This window comes from Triticum aestivum, chromosome 7B, assembly GCF_018294505.1.
Source record: "Triticum aestivum cultivar Chinese Spring chromosome 7B, IWGSC CS RefSeq v2.1, whole genome shotgun sequence".
NCBI lineage: Eukaryota > Viridiplantae > Streptophyta > Magnoliopsida > Poales > Poaceae > Triticum > Triticum aestivum.
Genome location: NC_057813.1, coordinates 340637765 through 340655079, shown reverse-complemented (window position 1 = coordinate 340655079; position 17315 = coordinate 340637765). Strand labels below are relative to the sequence as shown.

The following is a 17315-nucleotide window of genomic DNA, read 5'->3' as shown; positions in this document are numbered from 1 at the left end:
CTGAAATTCATGAAACTTGGTATGCTGTCATGGAGCGGAATCAACATGTCGTGGTAAATTTTTGTCCCATTTGGGGTAGGTTTGGGGATATCCTTCTCACAAACCAGAGCCTGTCACAACAAGCCCGATGGTTTGGGTAGGGAACGTTTCACCTTTCTCGAGGAAACGATATGCATTGCCTCTTCTCGATTTCATTTTTTTTCCTAGTGTCAACATAGAACAACAGGGGTGTTGTGTCAACTTTTGGGATTTTTGGGGGTTCCACTTGGACATTTTTATACATTAACTGAGTTTTCTATGCATTCATGTGCATAATTCAAATGTGAATTACAGGCCCATGCTCTAATGCATATAAATTGGTCAAAAATTCAAATATGTGTCCTTAGTTGCATGCTTAGGTCCCATGCAAGAAATGGGAATGAATGTCAAACACGCTGCCACCGTCACTCGGCCGCAAACATTGAGATGCCTGGTTTTTAAATTCTAGTAAATGCAAAACACGTCTAAAATTCATGAAACTTGGCATGCCATCATGGAGCGGCATCAACATGCCGTGGTAAATTTTTTGTCCCATTTGGGGCAGGTTTGGGGATATGCTTCTCACAAACCAAAGCTTCTCACAACAAGCCTGATGGTTTCGATAGGGAACGTCCCACCTTTGGGGACAAAATGATATCCATTGCCTCTTATTGCTTTGAAATTTTTTCTCGTGTCACATAGAACAACAGGAGAGTTTTGTCAATTTTTGGGATTTTTCGGGGTTCATTTGGACATTTTTATGCATTAATTTAGTTTTCCAATGCATTTATGTGCATAATTCAAATTTGAACTACATGCACATGCTCTATTGCATATAAATTGGTTAAAAATTCAAATATGTGTCCTTGGTTGCATGCTTAGGTCCCATGCAAGAAATGGGAATGAATGCCAAACACCCTGCCACCGTCACTCGGCCTCAAACATTGAGATACCTGGTTTTTAAATTCTAGTAAATGCAAAACTCGTCTGAAATTCATGAAACTTGGGATGCTATCATGGAGCGGCATCAACATACCATGGTAAAAATTTTGTCCCATTTGGGGCAGGTTTGGGGATATGCTTCTCACAAACCAGAGCTTCTCACAACAAGCCTGATGGTTTCGGTAGGGAACGTCCAACCTTTGGGGACAAAACGATATCCATTGCCTCTTGTTGCTTTAAAATGTTTTCTCGTGTTGACATAGAACAACAAGAGTGTTGTGTCAATTTTTGGGATTTTCGGGGTTCGTTTGGACATTTTTATGCATTAATTGAGTTTTTCAATGCATTTATGTACATAATTCAAATTTGAACTACATGCACATACTCTAAAGCTTATAAATTGGTTGAAAATTCAAATATGTGTCCTTGGTTGCATGCTTAGGTCCCATGCAAGAAATGGGAATGAATGTCAAACACCCTGCCAGTCACTCGACCGCAAACATTGAGATACCTGGTTCTTAAATTTTAGTAAATCCAAAACTTGTTCGAAATTCATGAAGCTTGGCATGCTATCATGGAGCGGCATCAACATGCTGTGGTAAATTTTTGGTCCCATTTGGGGCAGGTTTGGGTATATGCTTCTCACAAACCAAACCTTCTCACAACAAGCTTGATGGTTTCGGTAGGGAATGTCCCACCTTTGGGGACGAAACGATATCCATTGCCTCTGATTGCTTTCAAAAAATTTCTCATGTCAACATAGAACAACAGGAGTGTTGTATCATTTTTTGGGATTTTTGGGGGTTCATTTGGACATTTTTATGCAAATTGAGTTTTTCATTGGATATGTGCATAATTCAAATTTTAACCATTCACGTGAGGCCATGTGTCTTGGTATTAATGTCTATAGGTTTTAATGGCTCTTGATCGCAAACGTTTTAGAAATAACACCCTTATGCAAAGTGAGAGTACGATTTGTGCATCTCTTCAACGCAAACGGTTGTTTTGGATGACCCATGTGCAACCAGATACAAACAATTTGGTAAGATTTGCATCTATCATATTGGGTATGTTGCCATTTGTCAAACTGGAAAGATTGACATTTGTTGATCTAGTAACATTGCCATTTGTCAACCTTGTAACACTGCGATTTGTCAAATATGAAGCTAAAAATCACTAGCAGTATGTAATTTTTGCAACTAAAATTCAGTAATTAAGCATAGATGGAGGTGAGGAGGCGTGTTCAGCCGGGCGTGCAGCGGGCAGCGCAATACTATTCGATTTGACAGCAGGCGGCCTAGTTCCCTATACGGCTTTAATACAGACGAGGGAGAGGGTAGCGGTTCCCAAAATGTTGAACGTCCAATGATGCATCCTCCTTCAATTAGCATCATGAATGCATGAGGGAAGTAATGGGAGGAGGACTGGGAAAAGAGGCAGCACGATATGAGTGCAACGCAGTTTGCACTCATACAAAGGCACCCCTCCATTACAATACATCTACCACATCGTATGCACCTAAGCATTTGCCTAAGCACCTACACTAAGCGCAAAAGTGCTCACTCTAGACCCATGGCGACGATGCGCATGAGCGGCCAGCGGCTGTGCCAGACGGTCCACGACGCCGGCCTGCGGCATGGCACCGAGGATCATCTCCAGACGCTGTTGGCGACGGGCTGGTGGATGGCCACCGTCGATGCCAGCTATGACTCTCAGTTGGACCAGATGATCGTTGCCACCACCAACAAGTTCACTGTCGTCAAGAAGCTCATGGACGACACCGCCGTACTCCTCTAGCCTGCGCGCCCGGGTTCCTCATTGCCTTCCACCCTAATTGGCCTCCATGGTCGGAACCTCTTTCAAGCATTGGTGGCCCTGCGACTACCCACCGACGCCACGAAGAATGTCCACCTAGAGGTCGCGCTTGCCGCGAGGTGCCTCGCCCTGCAAGAATTCGTCGACCTACACATACATGTGTACAAGCAAATCGTGTACATAGGTATCTACAAGGCCAGTGAGGATGCTATGATGTTGGCCTTCTTCAACCGGCTGGAAGCCTTGCATGCCTTTGCTGAGAAGCACCTTGACCTCGCCACAAAAGCCGTCGCTCCTTAGCCGCCAGTCGATGGCCCAGCGCACTGAATTGAGGAGGAGGAGGTCGTACGTTGATGGATGCATCTTTCTTCTTGCCTCCTTAATTATTATTGTGCTATTACATTCTCGTTCCAGTCAATATAGACATGTGTGATCCCTTTGCTTAATTATATGCATCACTGTAACTCGTACTCCATTCGTCAATTTATAAGTTGTGCTGCCAGTGTTTGGGGCCGGCGCATGACACAATAAGCACACCCACGATGACACATATAGAGAGGACATCCAGCAGTTCCAATGGTGATTTGTCAAAATATGTAGCTAAAAATCACTAGCACTATCTAATTTTTGCAACTAAAATTCAGTAATTAAGCATAAATTTCATTCATAGATTAAGCAGTCGTGCTTAACTTATAAAAACAGTTCAGCTGTTAGGCGTCGCGGTGCGCTCTGCTCGCCGTTAGGCGCCGTGGCGCACTCTGCTTGCGTCCATCGGCGCGCTAGGCTTGTGGACAGCTTTTCCTTGCGTGTTCAACTACTATATGCATATATATGGTTGCTTGCCATTGAGGCGACCACGGAGCGCTCTGCTCGCGTCCCTCCGCGCGTGCTCTGCCAGTGGATGGGCCTGCGGACGGTCACATCAGGGCCCCATATGCTTGCGGTTGCGTTGCGCGCGTTGCCACGCGATGCAGTTACGTGCGGCACGATGGAGTAACGCGCTGGGAATTAGAACTACCATCAGGACGTGCCTTCCGGCCTCCCCTTTAATTCCCGCAGCCATTATAACCTTAGTCTCTTCACCCTTTCGATCGCGCCCCACAACACAACAAGCACACCAACGATGACACATAGAGAGGGGATGTCTAGCGGCGCTCCAATGGAGTTCGGCGAGCATAAAGTGGAGACCCACACGAGGGAGACGGATCTCTAGGTGGTGTACACCATCGACCCGGCCGTGGTAGACGACTACATCAACACCGTTGAGCAGTTGCTTGCTGGAGACAAGTACAAGGTGGTCGGCATCGACCTCCAGTACACTGCAAGTAGTCCCAACATAGATCAGAAGGTTGCCATCGCCTAGTTGTGTGTGCGCCATCATGTCCTCATCTACCACTAATGCATGGCCAGAGAGCCTTGCGACCATTTCAACAGGTTTGTCAACAACTGTCACACCCAATATGCGACCCTATCCTAAAGGAACTCGAAGGTCCCACCAAGGATAGAAGCGCATATTGGAGACGCTTTTGCAAGGTGGATATCATTACATCGTACCATTACATAATAGTTGAGGATACATACAAAGAGCATACAATGCCACATGAATACAACAACATCATACATAAGAGCAACATCCGACTATGGATAAAACACAAACAGAAACTCAATAGACATCCACCTTGCTAGTCTAGGCTGTCGACCAGGATCCTATCCCCTGAATGACAAAGCAGAAGAAGAACTCAAAACAAGCAAGCATCACTCTCATGTCATGATCATCGCATTACATGTACCTGCAACTTTTGTTGTAGTAATCTGTGAGCCACGAGGACTCAGCAATCCCATAACCATGGGTATCAAGACTAGCAAAGCTTAATGGGTATGGAATGGATAAGTGGTGAGGCTGCAGCAAGCGACTAAGCATGATATGGTGGCTAACTTATGAGTACAAGAATAAGATGAGAAGCTAGGCAAACGGTCGCAAACTAGTAATGATCAAGAAGTCATCCTGAACTACTTACGTTCAAACATAACCCCACCATGTTTTCTTCTCGACTAACTCGAAAAGAGACCATCACGGTTACACACGCGGTTGGTGTATTTTAATTCGAATCTGGTGTCAAGTTCTCTACAACCGGATATTAACAAACTCCCATCTGCCACATAACCGCGGGCATGGCTTTCCAAATTTAAACCCTGCAGGGGTGTCCCAACTTAGCCCATGACAAGCTCACGATCCGCGGAGACAATCCTCCATCGCGGGACATCCGATCAGACTCGGGGTCCCGGTGCACAAGACATTTCGATAATGGTAAAACTAATCCAGCAAAACCTCCCGACGTGCCGACACCCTGATAGTAGCCGCACATATCTCGTCTCAGGCCACGATGGATGAGCTACGAGTACAGGTGCCAAAATAACTCAGGTTGCCCTGGGGCGGCCCCGCATAGTGCTCTAGTTTGGGACTAACACCATCAGCACTGGCCCCTCCCTGCTTGTACAAAAGAATCCTCGGGTTCATGACGCCCTATGCCAATTAATTATTTAGTTCAAATATTATCATGGCAAATGTTAAAACCAATGTTGGGCCTTGCTGAAAGAGTTTTATTCAAAGCGAACTGTCAAGAGGGGCCCATAAACCCACACCATGTTTGGGACGCAAAATCAAGGAACATAACATCGGTATGACGGAAACTAGGGTGGCAAGAGTGGAACAAAACACCAGGCATAAGGCCGAGCCTTCCATCCTTTACCAAGTATATAGATGCATTAATTAAATAAGAGATATTGTGATATCCCAAAATATTATTGTCCCAACATGGAGCAATCTTCAACTTCACCTGCAACTAACAACGCTATAAGAGGGGCTGAGCAAAAGCGATAACATAGCCAAACAATGGTTTGCTGGGAAGGGTGAAAAGGTTAGAGGCTGACATGGCAATTAGGGAGGCTTGATAAGCAAGCGATAGGTAGCGCATCATAGCGTTAGAACGAAGCAACTAACATAGCAATGATAGTAGTGAGATCCGGGGTAACGGTCATCTTGCCTAAAATCCCGCTAGGAAGAAGAACGAGTCCATGAAGAAGACGAACGGGCGTAGTCGAACGAATCCTCACAATCGCAATGTTACTGGAACTATCAAAAAGAAGCAACACCGGAAACAAGCAAACAACATGGTAAACTAACAAGCATAAACATGGCATGATGCATAATCAAGTATGATGCATGTCCATTTTAATGAGGCATGGCATGGCAAAGTGCAACAAACCACACTACAAGTTAAGTGGAGCTCAATATGCAACGAGGTTGCATATTGACGAAACTTCACAAAAATTATTTAGTTCATCTCATTTAAGATACTCAACAATATTAAATGTTGTTAAACATGGCAAGAGGTGAAGCATAATAAAACTACGTAGCTAGGAAATTTAAATGAGGCCGGAAATAACAAACAACAATTCCAGAAAATCCCCATATGTTAGCAATTTAAAGAAAACAACAATTTGAAACATTTTAAATGTTGTTATCATGATGCAGATGACATATGCAAGTTTTATGCCATTTTAAGAAAATGTTGACATGAGCATGTTATGAAGCATTTGGTCACCATGGCAAAACAAAAGGGGTGCCACGCCAACTACAACCAAATGGCGCAGAGACCCGCTGAAGACATGTTGTCGATGAAAATAGTTTCATGCTGCAAGAACCTTGAACTAAACCATGGTATTTTGTAAACATGTTAATTGCGTTGTTTAATAATAGTCTGGGAAAAGGGAAATTTTGCATAATATGAATATGTTCAATCTGAAAAATGGTCACTATGATGAGGTAGTAAAGTTGTCATGGTTGTATTTTTTTAGCAAGTTTGAAATAATGGTTATCATGATGATAAATTTGTGCATGCATATATTTCTTGGGATGATGAGAGAGTAAAGCTGGCTTGGCCGTATTTTTTAGCAAGTTTGAAAACATGCAGTATGATGAGAAAGCAAAGTTGGCATGGTTGTATTTTTTTAGCAAGTTTGAAAACATGGTTATCATGATGAAAAACTTGGGCATGCATATATTTTTTGGAAAAAAGAGGGGAAAAGATAAGAAACCTAAGGAAAAAAGATATAATATAGTCGGTTTATCTTAAAATAGTTGATTTATTTTAATAGCATAGAGTGAAAGACGAAACAAAAAAAATTCGTTGGTATGAAAAATGAAGATAGAAGTGTTTTGAAATGTTGTCTCTCTCGATAAAAATCAGTAACAAATTTAATCCCCTTCAGTTAATATAGGTTTGTTGTCTACAATAAGATGTACATGCACATTTTACTTTGGTAGCGTGGAGTCTAATTCAAAACCACATCGGGTTGAAAATATACATATTTTCAATAATCTTTTGTTTGAGCAAGTACACACGATAAGAATTAGACCCTTCTATATTAAAAAAAAGGTACATATCCTTTGCCTAATATTTGCCTGACAAAATGTCCATCAGATGACTCAATCAAATAGGAGGAACTGGGGAGTATTTCAAACCGAAACAAAGAATTGATCCTAACTACGTGAAGTGCATTAGCTTTAAAGCCTCTGAATTATTTTGTTGCTACTCCACCAGGAAAGTGCAGGCCTTCAAGAATCAAAAGACACCACTTGAGCTCTCTTCGGTCTCATAAGCCCTGTTGTTGTTTATATCATTAACCCCAAAAGGTTGCCTCTTAGCATCTTTGTTGTTTTCTTGATCCTTATTAGGTGTCAGAATATCCTGAAGAAAATGCAGTTGATATCATATTATCATTAAATAAATCCATAGTTAACATGTGGATCGTGGGGAATGGCGAGATGCCATATTGGGGTTTGCAACACAAATAAAAGACCACTAATTTACAGGAGAAAAAATGCCTGAACACCCTTAAGAAAGGCCATGACGACGCACTAAATATTTCGAAACGAGAAGTTATTTTGTCGTCGAAAGAAAAAAAAAGATAAAGCACAAACCTTTTTCAAATATGTTCAGCTCGGCCCTCAAGAACAGCTGCAACAACTACACAAGCACCAGTCCCAATAGCAACAGTTGCTCCTACAGTCCAGATCATACAGTTTATTTTGTATATCCACTATATGAAAGAAATGCCTGGAGATAAAAGGATATCTCACTGAAAATCATCATACATCAGAGTTATTTACATTATGGGTTAATAATGTTTTCGAGGACCAAAACATGTGTAACAAATGCAGACCAAGATTTACTTGGTATTAGAACAAATCACACAGATTCAATCTTTGCTCAGTGAAAACTGAGGAAGAACTCTATAACTATCCTAATCTGCACTGATCATTGCATTATATCAATATTCCTCTTTTACAGAACTAAATTTTGACAACTATGTAAGCTCTGGACATTGTTCTTGATTAAAAGGCCAAAAGGATAAACAAATGGAATAAGTCTCGCTGGGTAATTTGGAACAACTGATTCAACTTCTATAATTTGACCCTGCTAACAAATGATTTATTGGATAATTTGGACTGCTGTACAAAATTTAAGAGTGGAACTAATTGCTTAGTTTCTATTTTTTTTACTTGGCACACCCACTGAATAAGGTGAGCTCATTCTCTTAAGCAAATAAAACAATGCTTGGGAAAATGCTTAGAAACAGTAGTAGCAAGTTAAAGATCAAGTTGGATGATGTAAGCATGTTTTAATTCAATAAAGCTAGCCATGATGGCCTTTCCTAAAAAAAATTTAAATATCAAGTTGGACAGAGTAAGGTCTAAATGGCATCTCCCTTTTTATAGAAGGCAAAAGATCTTAATGGCCTCGTGACTGAGTAAGATGTGTAGATGGAGAAACCATGCGTATGAAGCTGTTCAATACAACTTAACTGAATTCACTAACTTTAAGTAACAATGAAGAAAGAAGAAAGCATTCATAAAATGCAGGTTCTCTCTTCTTTGAACATATTACATGACTCGGCATCTTCTTGTAGGAAAGAAAAAAAGCAAAGAGAGAAGGATAAAATAAGAACAAAGCCATGAACAGAGCATCGAGGAATCAGTATAACAATTTTGAAATACAATAATTTCGAAATCTTGCAAAATCATAACAAAAATTTCAGGAGTTATGAACAATTAGAAATACATTATACTGAAGGTTGAGTAAAATATGTCTTTTGGATTGAGCAAATATATAGCTGCAGAAATTTTGCAAATCAACACTTAACTAGAATCTAAGGCTCTCTAGACTCCTTTTCCTTGCTAAATATGCACGCTTTCCATGGAATTTTTTTCAATATATTTGTTCTATAAACAAATGCTTGCTTTCTTTCCTTTTTTTGAAGCAGGTCGCATGCCATCAACAGCCCAACACCGAACAACCAGAGCCCAGTCACAACAATCATGCACGCAGCAGCAAGCCAGCAAAATAACACAACAGGTGCCCAGACACATACACATAACTAAGCCAGTAGTAACCAAACACACAACAAGAACTTGTAGCTAGCAAGTGAGCGCTACGACCAAGTATATATGATGCTACCACCAAGCCAGCCACAACAATCATGCACGCAACGGCAAGCCAGCAAAAAAAATACAATGGGTGCCCGGACACACACAACACTAAGTCAGCAAGCACACACATAACAAGAACCTGTAGCAATCAAGCACGGAGGATAGGAGGACAGCTGGGACCGGAACAAAATTACCTTGCTAGCGACGGGATGCCTAGGCGAAAGCGACTGAGGCGGCGGCAGCAGCGAGTCCAGGCAGCTGCTGCGCGATCATGAGACATGCATTTCATTAGTTGGCAATGGAAGCATCCATCATATTCATACATACCTTCGTTTCTTTATGAGCACTCCACTTCTCTGCCTCACCCCGTTGACCTCCACCTCAATAACCTGGTCGATCAACAACATATGATACATGGGGTGACGATAAACCTTATATAAATATATATATCTGAAAATGGACAGGAGGCAGTGCGGAGTATTAGATCTTTGAACTCTGACGGGCCGATGAGCCAATGGAAGAAGGGGATGGTGAGGGCAGCATTGAACACGTAGGCCCAGCGCCGGAATGAACCATCCAGAGGAGCACCTCAAGGACGGCCTCCTGCTGCTGGGCCTGCAAGCACCTTGCATACCACCTTCTTCTCCTCCTCGACGCCCAGCTCTTTTTCCTTCTAGCGAACTTCTGCATCTTGCGCGCGAACATCCCATCAAACCGTGCTCGAGCGGCTCATCCCTGTACTCCGTCTTCTCCACCATTGGCCGAGACCTAATTTGTCCTAGCAAAAGAAATCACATCATGAGCAAAAGAACAAATTTGCAACTAACAATTCAAATCGAGATTTATCCATTAGCTGTCCTAAAATATATAAATAGAAGGGTTTCTAATTGCCCACCTGAGCGTTTCGAGCTAATGCCGGAATCCATGGATAGAGCGCCAGCATTACATATCTGCAAAAGCAAAGCAGCAGTAACCTTAAATCTCTCAGCTATGTTGCCATGAACACATAAAACTTGAATGATGAACTATGCTACTTTAGAGACAAAGTTTCATATGTTAATCATACTGCACTTCGTTGTTGGGACAAGCCACCATTGCATCGGACACGCAAGTACCCATTGCTCTCGGATTCAGTTGGTGGGGCTGCAAGTAGAGAAATTGCATTTCAGAATTTCATTTTGCCATCACACAGAATGGCATAAGACTGGACCAGTAACTTCTGGTTCTGGGAGGATACAGAGAAGAACTCACGAGGCCAATAGGTGTGTGGTGCAAAAGATGCTCTCCAACGATTTGAATCTGCAGTTCTCCACAACTCATCTACAACAAAATCCTTGAGTAGTAGCACTCATGTCAGTACAAGATATAATTTGGTAAAAAATTAAATGACCATTGTATATCCAATTCAATTCCATACATTTAGCATAAACTAATCTATATGTCAAATGAATTGAAACTGATAATATAAGTGATGCACCAAAAATTTATCTAAGAAAATTGGTGCATTTCTTTTTCGGAGTAACATTATTTCTTATCCATCAAATATTATGTCGCAGAACATGATGGATAGGACCATACTTTGTGCTGGCTTAATTTTAATATTTATTTATCAATTTTCTTACTCTAGTCTTTTTCATTAGGATTAATAAGCAGTGGTGATGCATCAATTCCCTAACAGCCCACAGCTGGCAAAACTTGAGGTTATGAAACATCATGTGTTAGTTGTCAATTTTATAAATGTCCTTATATTTATGTCGTAATCTGGCAGCCAGCATGATTTCAATGTTTACAGGCCTACTCCCTCCCACAATATAAGATGTTTCTGCAAGTTGTTTTTGCTTGCAAAAACATCTTATATTGTGATACGGAGTGAGTACTATATATAATGCAGTAAACTGATTGTTTACATTTCTCAAATTTCCATAGGAACATTAAGTTACATCCTTGGGTGCTGATTAAGCAAACTAATAGTTATGGAGAAGTTGGATCTTACACAATTTTGGAAAGAACTATCGCAACTTGCCACTGTCTGCAGGTAATAAGCCTATCGGTAGTAATACTTTGTACCCATATTAGGTGGTTCTGCATTGGATACAGTTTACCATCTTGCTTTCGACCTCTTTACCAAGGAGTCTGTATTTGTTAAATATTATTAACTTGTTTTAAAAGTTCCATTAGAGATTTGCTCTGTGAAGTGCCTTGGTTATATAGCACCGACACCTGCATAGCCATAGCATCTTAGCCTTCACTTTAACTCTCATGGCATTGCTATCGGCCTTCCCTAAAACGCCAAGCAGAACAAACATCACACAACTAAATCACCTGGACCCTGTGGGTGCCGAAGAGGACAACGGAGGAAGAGGACAAGAGCCAGATGGTGCCGGTAAGCGCCGCGACCGCGACCCACAGCTGCGCCCGTGCGCGGTGCCGGCGCACTAATGCCTCGCTGCCGAGGTCCCTGCGAGCCAATCAAATCAGCAGCAGGAAGTAGAGCACAATGGGGAAAAAACACGGGAAAGGAATTGGGGGCGGATTGCCGCCGGAAGCAGGCGGCTCACCTGCGCATTGGGATCAGGCGGTTAGGGTTTGGTTGTGCCGCGTGCGAGGGGGTCGGATCTTTGGCGGAGCTCCGCCCTCCGCCTCAACCCTAGCTGCCACTCCGCCTGCAGGCTGCAGCGTGCTCCGAGGCGTGAGGAAGGAGACGAATCGATTGAAATTAGACTGCAACACAAAAGGCATGATTTAGGGAAACAAGTCGCGTCCAGGTCGGGCCCGTCCTCTCCGGCGCTGGCCGATGACCCTCTCTCCTGTCAGCCGCCGCACCTCCCTTTCATCTTTCCTCTCTTTTTCTCCCTCCTCTCCTTCCTTCTCTCTCTCCCCCTCATTTTGTCTCTCAAGCTAGGGTTCGTGCGCGAGGAGGGGCGCAGGCCGACGCCTCGCCGGTGTAGGCCGACGCCGGCCGGTCACCCTCTCCCGTCCGCTGCCGGACCTTCCTCTCCTCTCATCTCCCCTTTCTCTCCCTCTCATCATCCTATCTCTCTCTCCTAGGGTTCGTGCGGGATGAGGGGACCGAAGTGTGCACGGCGTGCGGGACGAGGGGATTGGGTTGCGTTGGGTGCGGGCGCGGCATGCAGATGGGACAAATTCTCTCTCACCCGGGCGCCGCTTACCCAGCCAATACAGACACGAGATGAGCCCACCAGTCACGAGACGAGCCCACCAGTCATTGGGCAGAAAAATGAACCGTGAGGTGAAAATAATTTAACCGCAAGTGAAGATCCAACGGCTCAAGCGTGCCAGAAAGGCAGATCGGACAGCCGACGAAGCTCCAATCGGGGGAACCTCCTGGAGGTGAGTTGGCTAGTCTCTTTTTTGTTTTAAATGGTGCCAGGACAACATTACGGTGATCCGACAACTCGTCGAGATGTCGGTGCAAAGGAAAGTGTGGATGTACGGAACATGCAAAAGATGGTTGGGTGGTCCCGGTTACTGGGTTCCCCATGGGTCGACGGCTTGGCAACCGAGGAGGAACGTGCAATGACAACTCGGACACGGTTCGAACATGAGCATCTCATACAACAGGCATTTGTTCACGGGATTCGTCTCGGGGTTATACTTCGAAGCATGCCTTTCGAGGCGGAACGGGTTTGTCAATGGAAGTAGGGGTACTCGCTGGTCGTAGTGGAAGTAGTGGTTCACGAGTCGAAGAGGAAGTCGTCGTTCATGTCCCGTAGATGTTCGGGGTCCACGGGGTCTTCGAGGGTCGATGGTATTCATACACGGCAACCATAGTTGAACTTGTAGGGCCGACAATGTCGTGGTACTTGGTGCAATGCACGGGATGGTAGTCGAACTTGATGTTTTTAGTTCATGGGTCTTCGACGACGGTAGTCGTTCTAGGCGTCGGGAATTAAAACTACCATCAGGACGTGCCTTCCGGCCTACCCTTTAATTCCCGCAGCCATTATAACCTTAGTCTCTTCAACCTTTCGATCGCGCCCCACAACACAACAAGCACACCGACGATGACACATAAAGAGGGGATGTCTAGTGGCGCTCCAATGGAGTTCGGCGAGTATAAAGTGGAGACCCACATGAGGGAGACGGATCTCTAGGTGGTGTACACCATCGACCCGGTCGTGGTAGACGACTACATCAACACCGTTGAGCAGTTGCTTGCTGGAGACAAGTACAAGGTGGTCGGCATCGACCTCCAGTACACTGCAGGTAGTCCCAACATAGATTAGGTTGCCATCGCCTAGTTGTGTGTGCGCCACCATGTCCTCATCTACCACTAATGCATGGCCAGAGAGCCTTGTGACCATTTCAACAGGTTTGTCAACAGCTGTCACACCCAATATGCGACCCTATCCTAAAGGAACTCGAAGGTCCCACCAAGGATAGAAGCGCATATTGGAGACGCTTTTGCAAGGTGGATATCATTACATCGTACCATTACATAATATTTGTGGATACATACAAAGTGCATACAATGCCACATGAATACAACAACATCATACATAAGAGCAACATCCGACTATGGATAAAACACAAACAGAAACTCAATCGACATCCACCTTGCTAGCCTAGGCTGTCGACCAGGAACCTATCCCCTGAACGACAAAGCAGAAGAAGAACTCAAAACAAGCAAGCATCACTCTCATGTCATGATCATCGCATTACATGTACCTGCAACTTTTGTTGTAGTAATCCGTGAGCCACGAGGACTCGGCAATCCCATAACCATGGGTATCAAGACTAGCAAAGCTTAATGGGCATGGAATGGATAAGTGGTGAGGCTGCAACAAGCGACTAAGCATGATATGATGGCTAACTTATGAGTACAAGAATAAGATGAGAAGCTAGGCAAACGGTCGCAAACTAGAAATGATCAAGAAGTCATCCTGAACTACTTACGTTCAAACATAACCCCACCGTGTTCTCTTCTCGACCCACTCGAAAAGAGACCATCACGGTTACACACGCGGTTGGTGTATTTTAATTCGAATCTGGTGTCAAGTTCTCTACAACCGGATATTAACAAACTCCCATCTGCCACATAACCGCGGGCATGGCTTTCCAAATTTAAACCCTGCAGGGGTGTCCCAACTTAGCCCATGACAAGCTCACGATCCACGGAGACAATCCTCCATCGCGGGACATCCGATCAGACTCGGGGTCCCGGTGGACAAGACATTTCGACAATGGTAAAACTAATCCAGCAAAACCTCCCGACGTGCCGACATTCTGATAGTAGACGCACATATCTCATCTCAGGCCACGATGGATGAGTTACGTGTACAGGTGCCAAAATAACTTAGGTTGCCCTGGGGCGGCCCCGCATAGTGCTCTAGCTTGGGACCAACACCATCAGCACTGGCCCCTCCCTGCTTGTACAAAAGAATCCTCGGGTTCATGACGCCCTATGCCAATTAATTATTTAGTTTAAATATTATCATGGCAAATGTTAAAACCAATGTTGGGCCTTGCTGGAAGAGTTTTATTCAAAGCGAACTGTCAAGAGGGGCCCATAAACCCACACCATGTTAGGGACGCAAAATCAAGGAACATAACACCGGTATGACGGAAACTAGTGTGGCAAGAGTGGAACAAAACACCAGGCATAAGGCCGAGCCTTCCATCCTTTACCAAGTATATAGATGCATTAATTAAATAAGAGATATTGTGATATCCCAAAATAATCTTGTCTCAACATGGAGCAATCTTCAACTTCACCTGCAACTAACAACGCTATAAGAGGGGCCGACCAAAAGCGGTAACATAGCCAAACAATGGTTTGCTGGGAAGGGTGAAAAGGTTAGAGGCTGACATGGCAATTTGGGAGGCTTGATAAGCAAGCGATAGGTAGCGCATCATAGCGATAGAACGAAGCAACTAACATAGCAATGATTCTAGTGAGATCCAGGGTAACGGTCATCTTTCCTAAAATCCTGCTAGGAAGAAGAACGAGTCCATGAAGAAGACGAACGGGTGTAGTCGAACGAATCCTCACAATCGCAACATTACTGGAACTATCAAAAAGAAGCAACACCGGAAACAAGCAAACAACATGGTAAACTAACAAGCATAAATATGGCATGATGCACAATCAAGTATGATGCATGTCCATTTTAATGAGGCATGGCATGGCAAAGTGCAACAAACCACACTACAGGTTGCATATTTACGAAACTTCACAACAATTATTTAGTTCATCTCATTTAAGATACTCAACAATATTAAATGTTGTTAAACATGGCAAGAGGTGAAGCATAATAAAACTACCTAGCTAGGCAATTTAAATGAGGCCGGAAATAACAAACAACAATTCCGGAAAATCCCCATATGTTATTTAGCAATTTAAAGAAAACAACAATTTTAAACATTTTAAATGTTGTTATCATGATGCGGATGACATATGCAAGTTTTATGCCATTTTAAGAAAATGTTGACATGAGCATGTTATGAAGGATTTGGTCACCATGGCGGAACAAAAGGGGTGCCACGCCAACTACAATGGAAATGGTGCCACGACAACATTACGGTGATCCGACAACTCGTCGAGATGTCGGTGCAAAGGAAAGTGTGGATGTACGGAACATGCAAAAGATGGTTGGGTGATCCCGGTTACCGGGTTCCCCATGGGTCGACGGCTTGGCAACCGAGGAGGAACGTGCAATGACAACTCGGACACGGTTCGAACATGAGCATCTCATACAACAGGCATTTGTTCACGGGATTTGTCTCGGGGTTATACTTTGAAGCATGCCTTTTGAGGCGGAACGAGTTCGTCAATGGAAGTAGGGGTACTCGCGGGTCGTAGTGGAAGTAGTGGTTCACGAGTCAAAGAGGAAGTCGTCGTTCATGTCCCGTAGATGTTCGGGGTCCATGGGGTCTTCGAGGGTCGACGGTATTCGTACACGGCAACCATAGTTGAACTTGTAGGGCCGACAATGTCGTGGTACTTGGTGCAATGCACGGGATGGTAGTCGAACTTGACGTTTTTGGTTCATGGGTCTTCGGCGACTGTAGTCGTTCTAGGCGTCGGGCGTCGAGGTACTTGGCATTCTTGGGATTCCGAAGACAGCGGTAAAGGTACTTGACGCGTCACCGTGTAGTCGTACTTGGCGAATCCAAAGTGCTCCTGCTCGGTAAGGGTGCAAGGGAGGCAGCGACAATAGGACGAGGCACCACGACTGAGCCAGGCAGAGGCTGAGCGAGGTGAACACGAGGACGAGCAGAGAAGCCTCCTGTCGTGCAGACGAGTGGGAGGAGTCCAGATGGCTCCTCACTGGGGAAGACGTCGGCGTGCAGGGGCTTGCGGATCTAAAAGGCGGACTCCATATCCGGCGGTGGTGGAACTTGGCGGCGACGGAGGAGGTTGGTGCAGGCCATGGGCAGCGGCGCGGTTGACCCGCGATGAGGCTTGCGAGGCGAGGGAGGCAGATGCGCGTGTGTTCGAAGTAGAGGAGGCAGGTGGCATCGGTCGACGCGGACAGCAAGGAGGCGGCTCCGGTCGGCGGGTCGAGGAACTTGGCTGGCGGCGCGGCTTGGAGCAGATCGGGCGCGAGGAAGGTCGGAGGCAAGGTCGCGGGTGTCAGATGCGGGCGCCGGGGACGACGGCACCGTCACGAGGCGAGGAGGAGGCCGGGGCACGCCCCAGAGTTGGGGCCGAAGGGGGCGGATCGAGGGGCTCCTCCCTTGGCTTGATGCGTGCGTGTGTGTGTGAGTGGCGGCGGTGTGGGAGGACGAGATGGAGAGGTGGGACCGATCGGGGCAGGAGGAGATCTGGTGAGGGTTAGGTTTAGGTCACTTGTGTGGGCGGCTGGGCCCTGGAGAGGTGGGCCGGCGCTGGAGTTGGGCCTAGGAGGCCTGCTGGGCTATGCTCTCTCTCCCTCACTCCTCTTTTATTTCCGAAACAGAAAATAGCAAAGAAGAGCACGAGAGAAGAAAGGGTTGGAGAAGGAATTTGGGGAAGGGGTTAATTTTCTTGGACTCACAAAAATGTGCACGGTCCATGAGAAATAGGAGTGGACAAGATTGAAGT

At 44.9% G+C, this 17315-nt stretch overlaps 1 protein-coding gene across 6 annotated transcripts; it reads right to left on the bottom strand.

Moving 5' to 3' along the window:
- Window positions 1-7111: 7111 nt before the first annotated feature.
- Window positions 7112-12402, bottom strand: LOC123161695 (uncharacterized). Of its 6 annotated transcripts, none has more exons than XR_006480829.1 (10): window positions 11827-12400; window positions 11591-11726; window positions 10520-10601; window positions 10335-10411; window positions 10164-10218; window positions 9894-10046; window positions 9596-9657; window positions 9463-9529; window positions 7760-7841; window positions 7112-7526 (listed from the first exon to the last, which is right to left on the bottom strand). XR_006480829.1 is itself a non-coding variant. In XM_044579507.1 (9 exons), exons 1-8 carry the CDS (start codon window positions 11832-11834, stop codon window positions 7806-7808), a joined length of 909 nt encoding a protein of 302 aa, XP_044435442.1. In that variant the 5' UTR covers window positions 11835-12401; the 3' UTR covers window positions 7112-7526; window positions 7760-7805. The 6 variants fall into 6 exon arrangements, 2 of the variants coding, with proteins under 2 accessions (XP_044435442.1, XP_044435441.1); XR_006480830.1 differs by having other exon boundaries at window positions 9463-9526; XR_006480827.1 differs by having other exon boundaries at window positions 7760-7895; window positions 9596-10046; window positions 11827-12402.
- Window positions 12403-17315: the final 4913 nt, after the last annotated feature.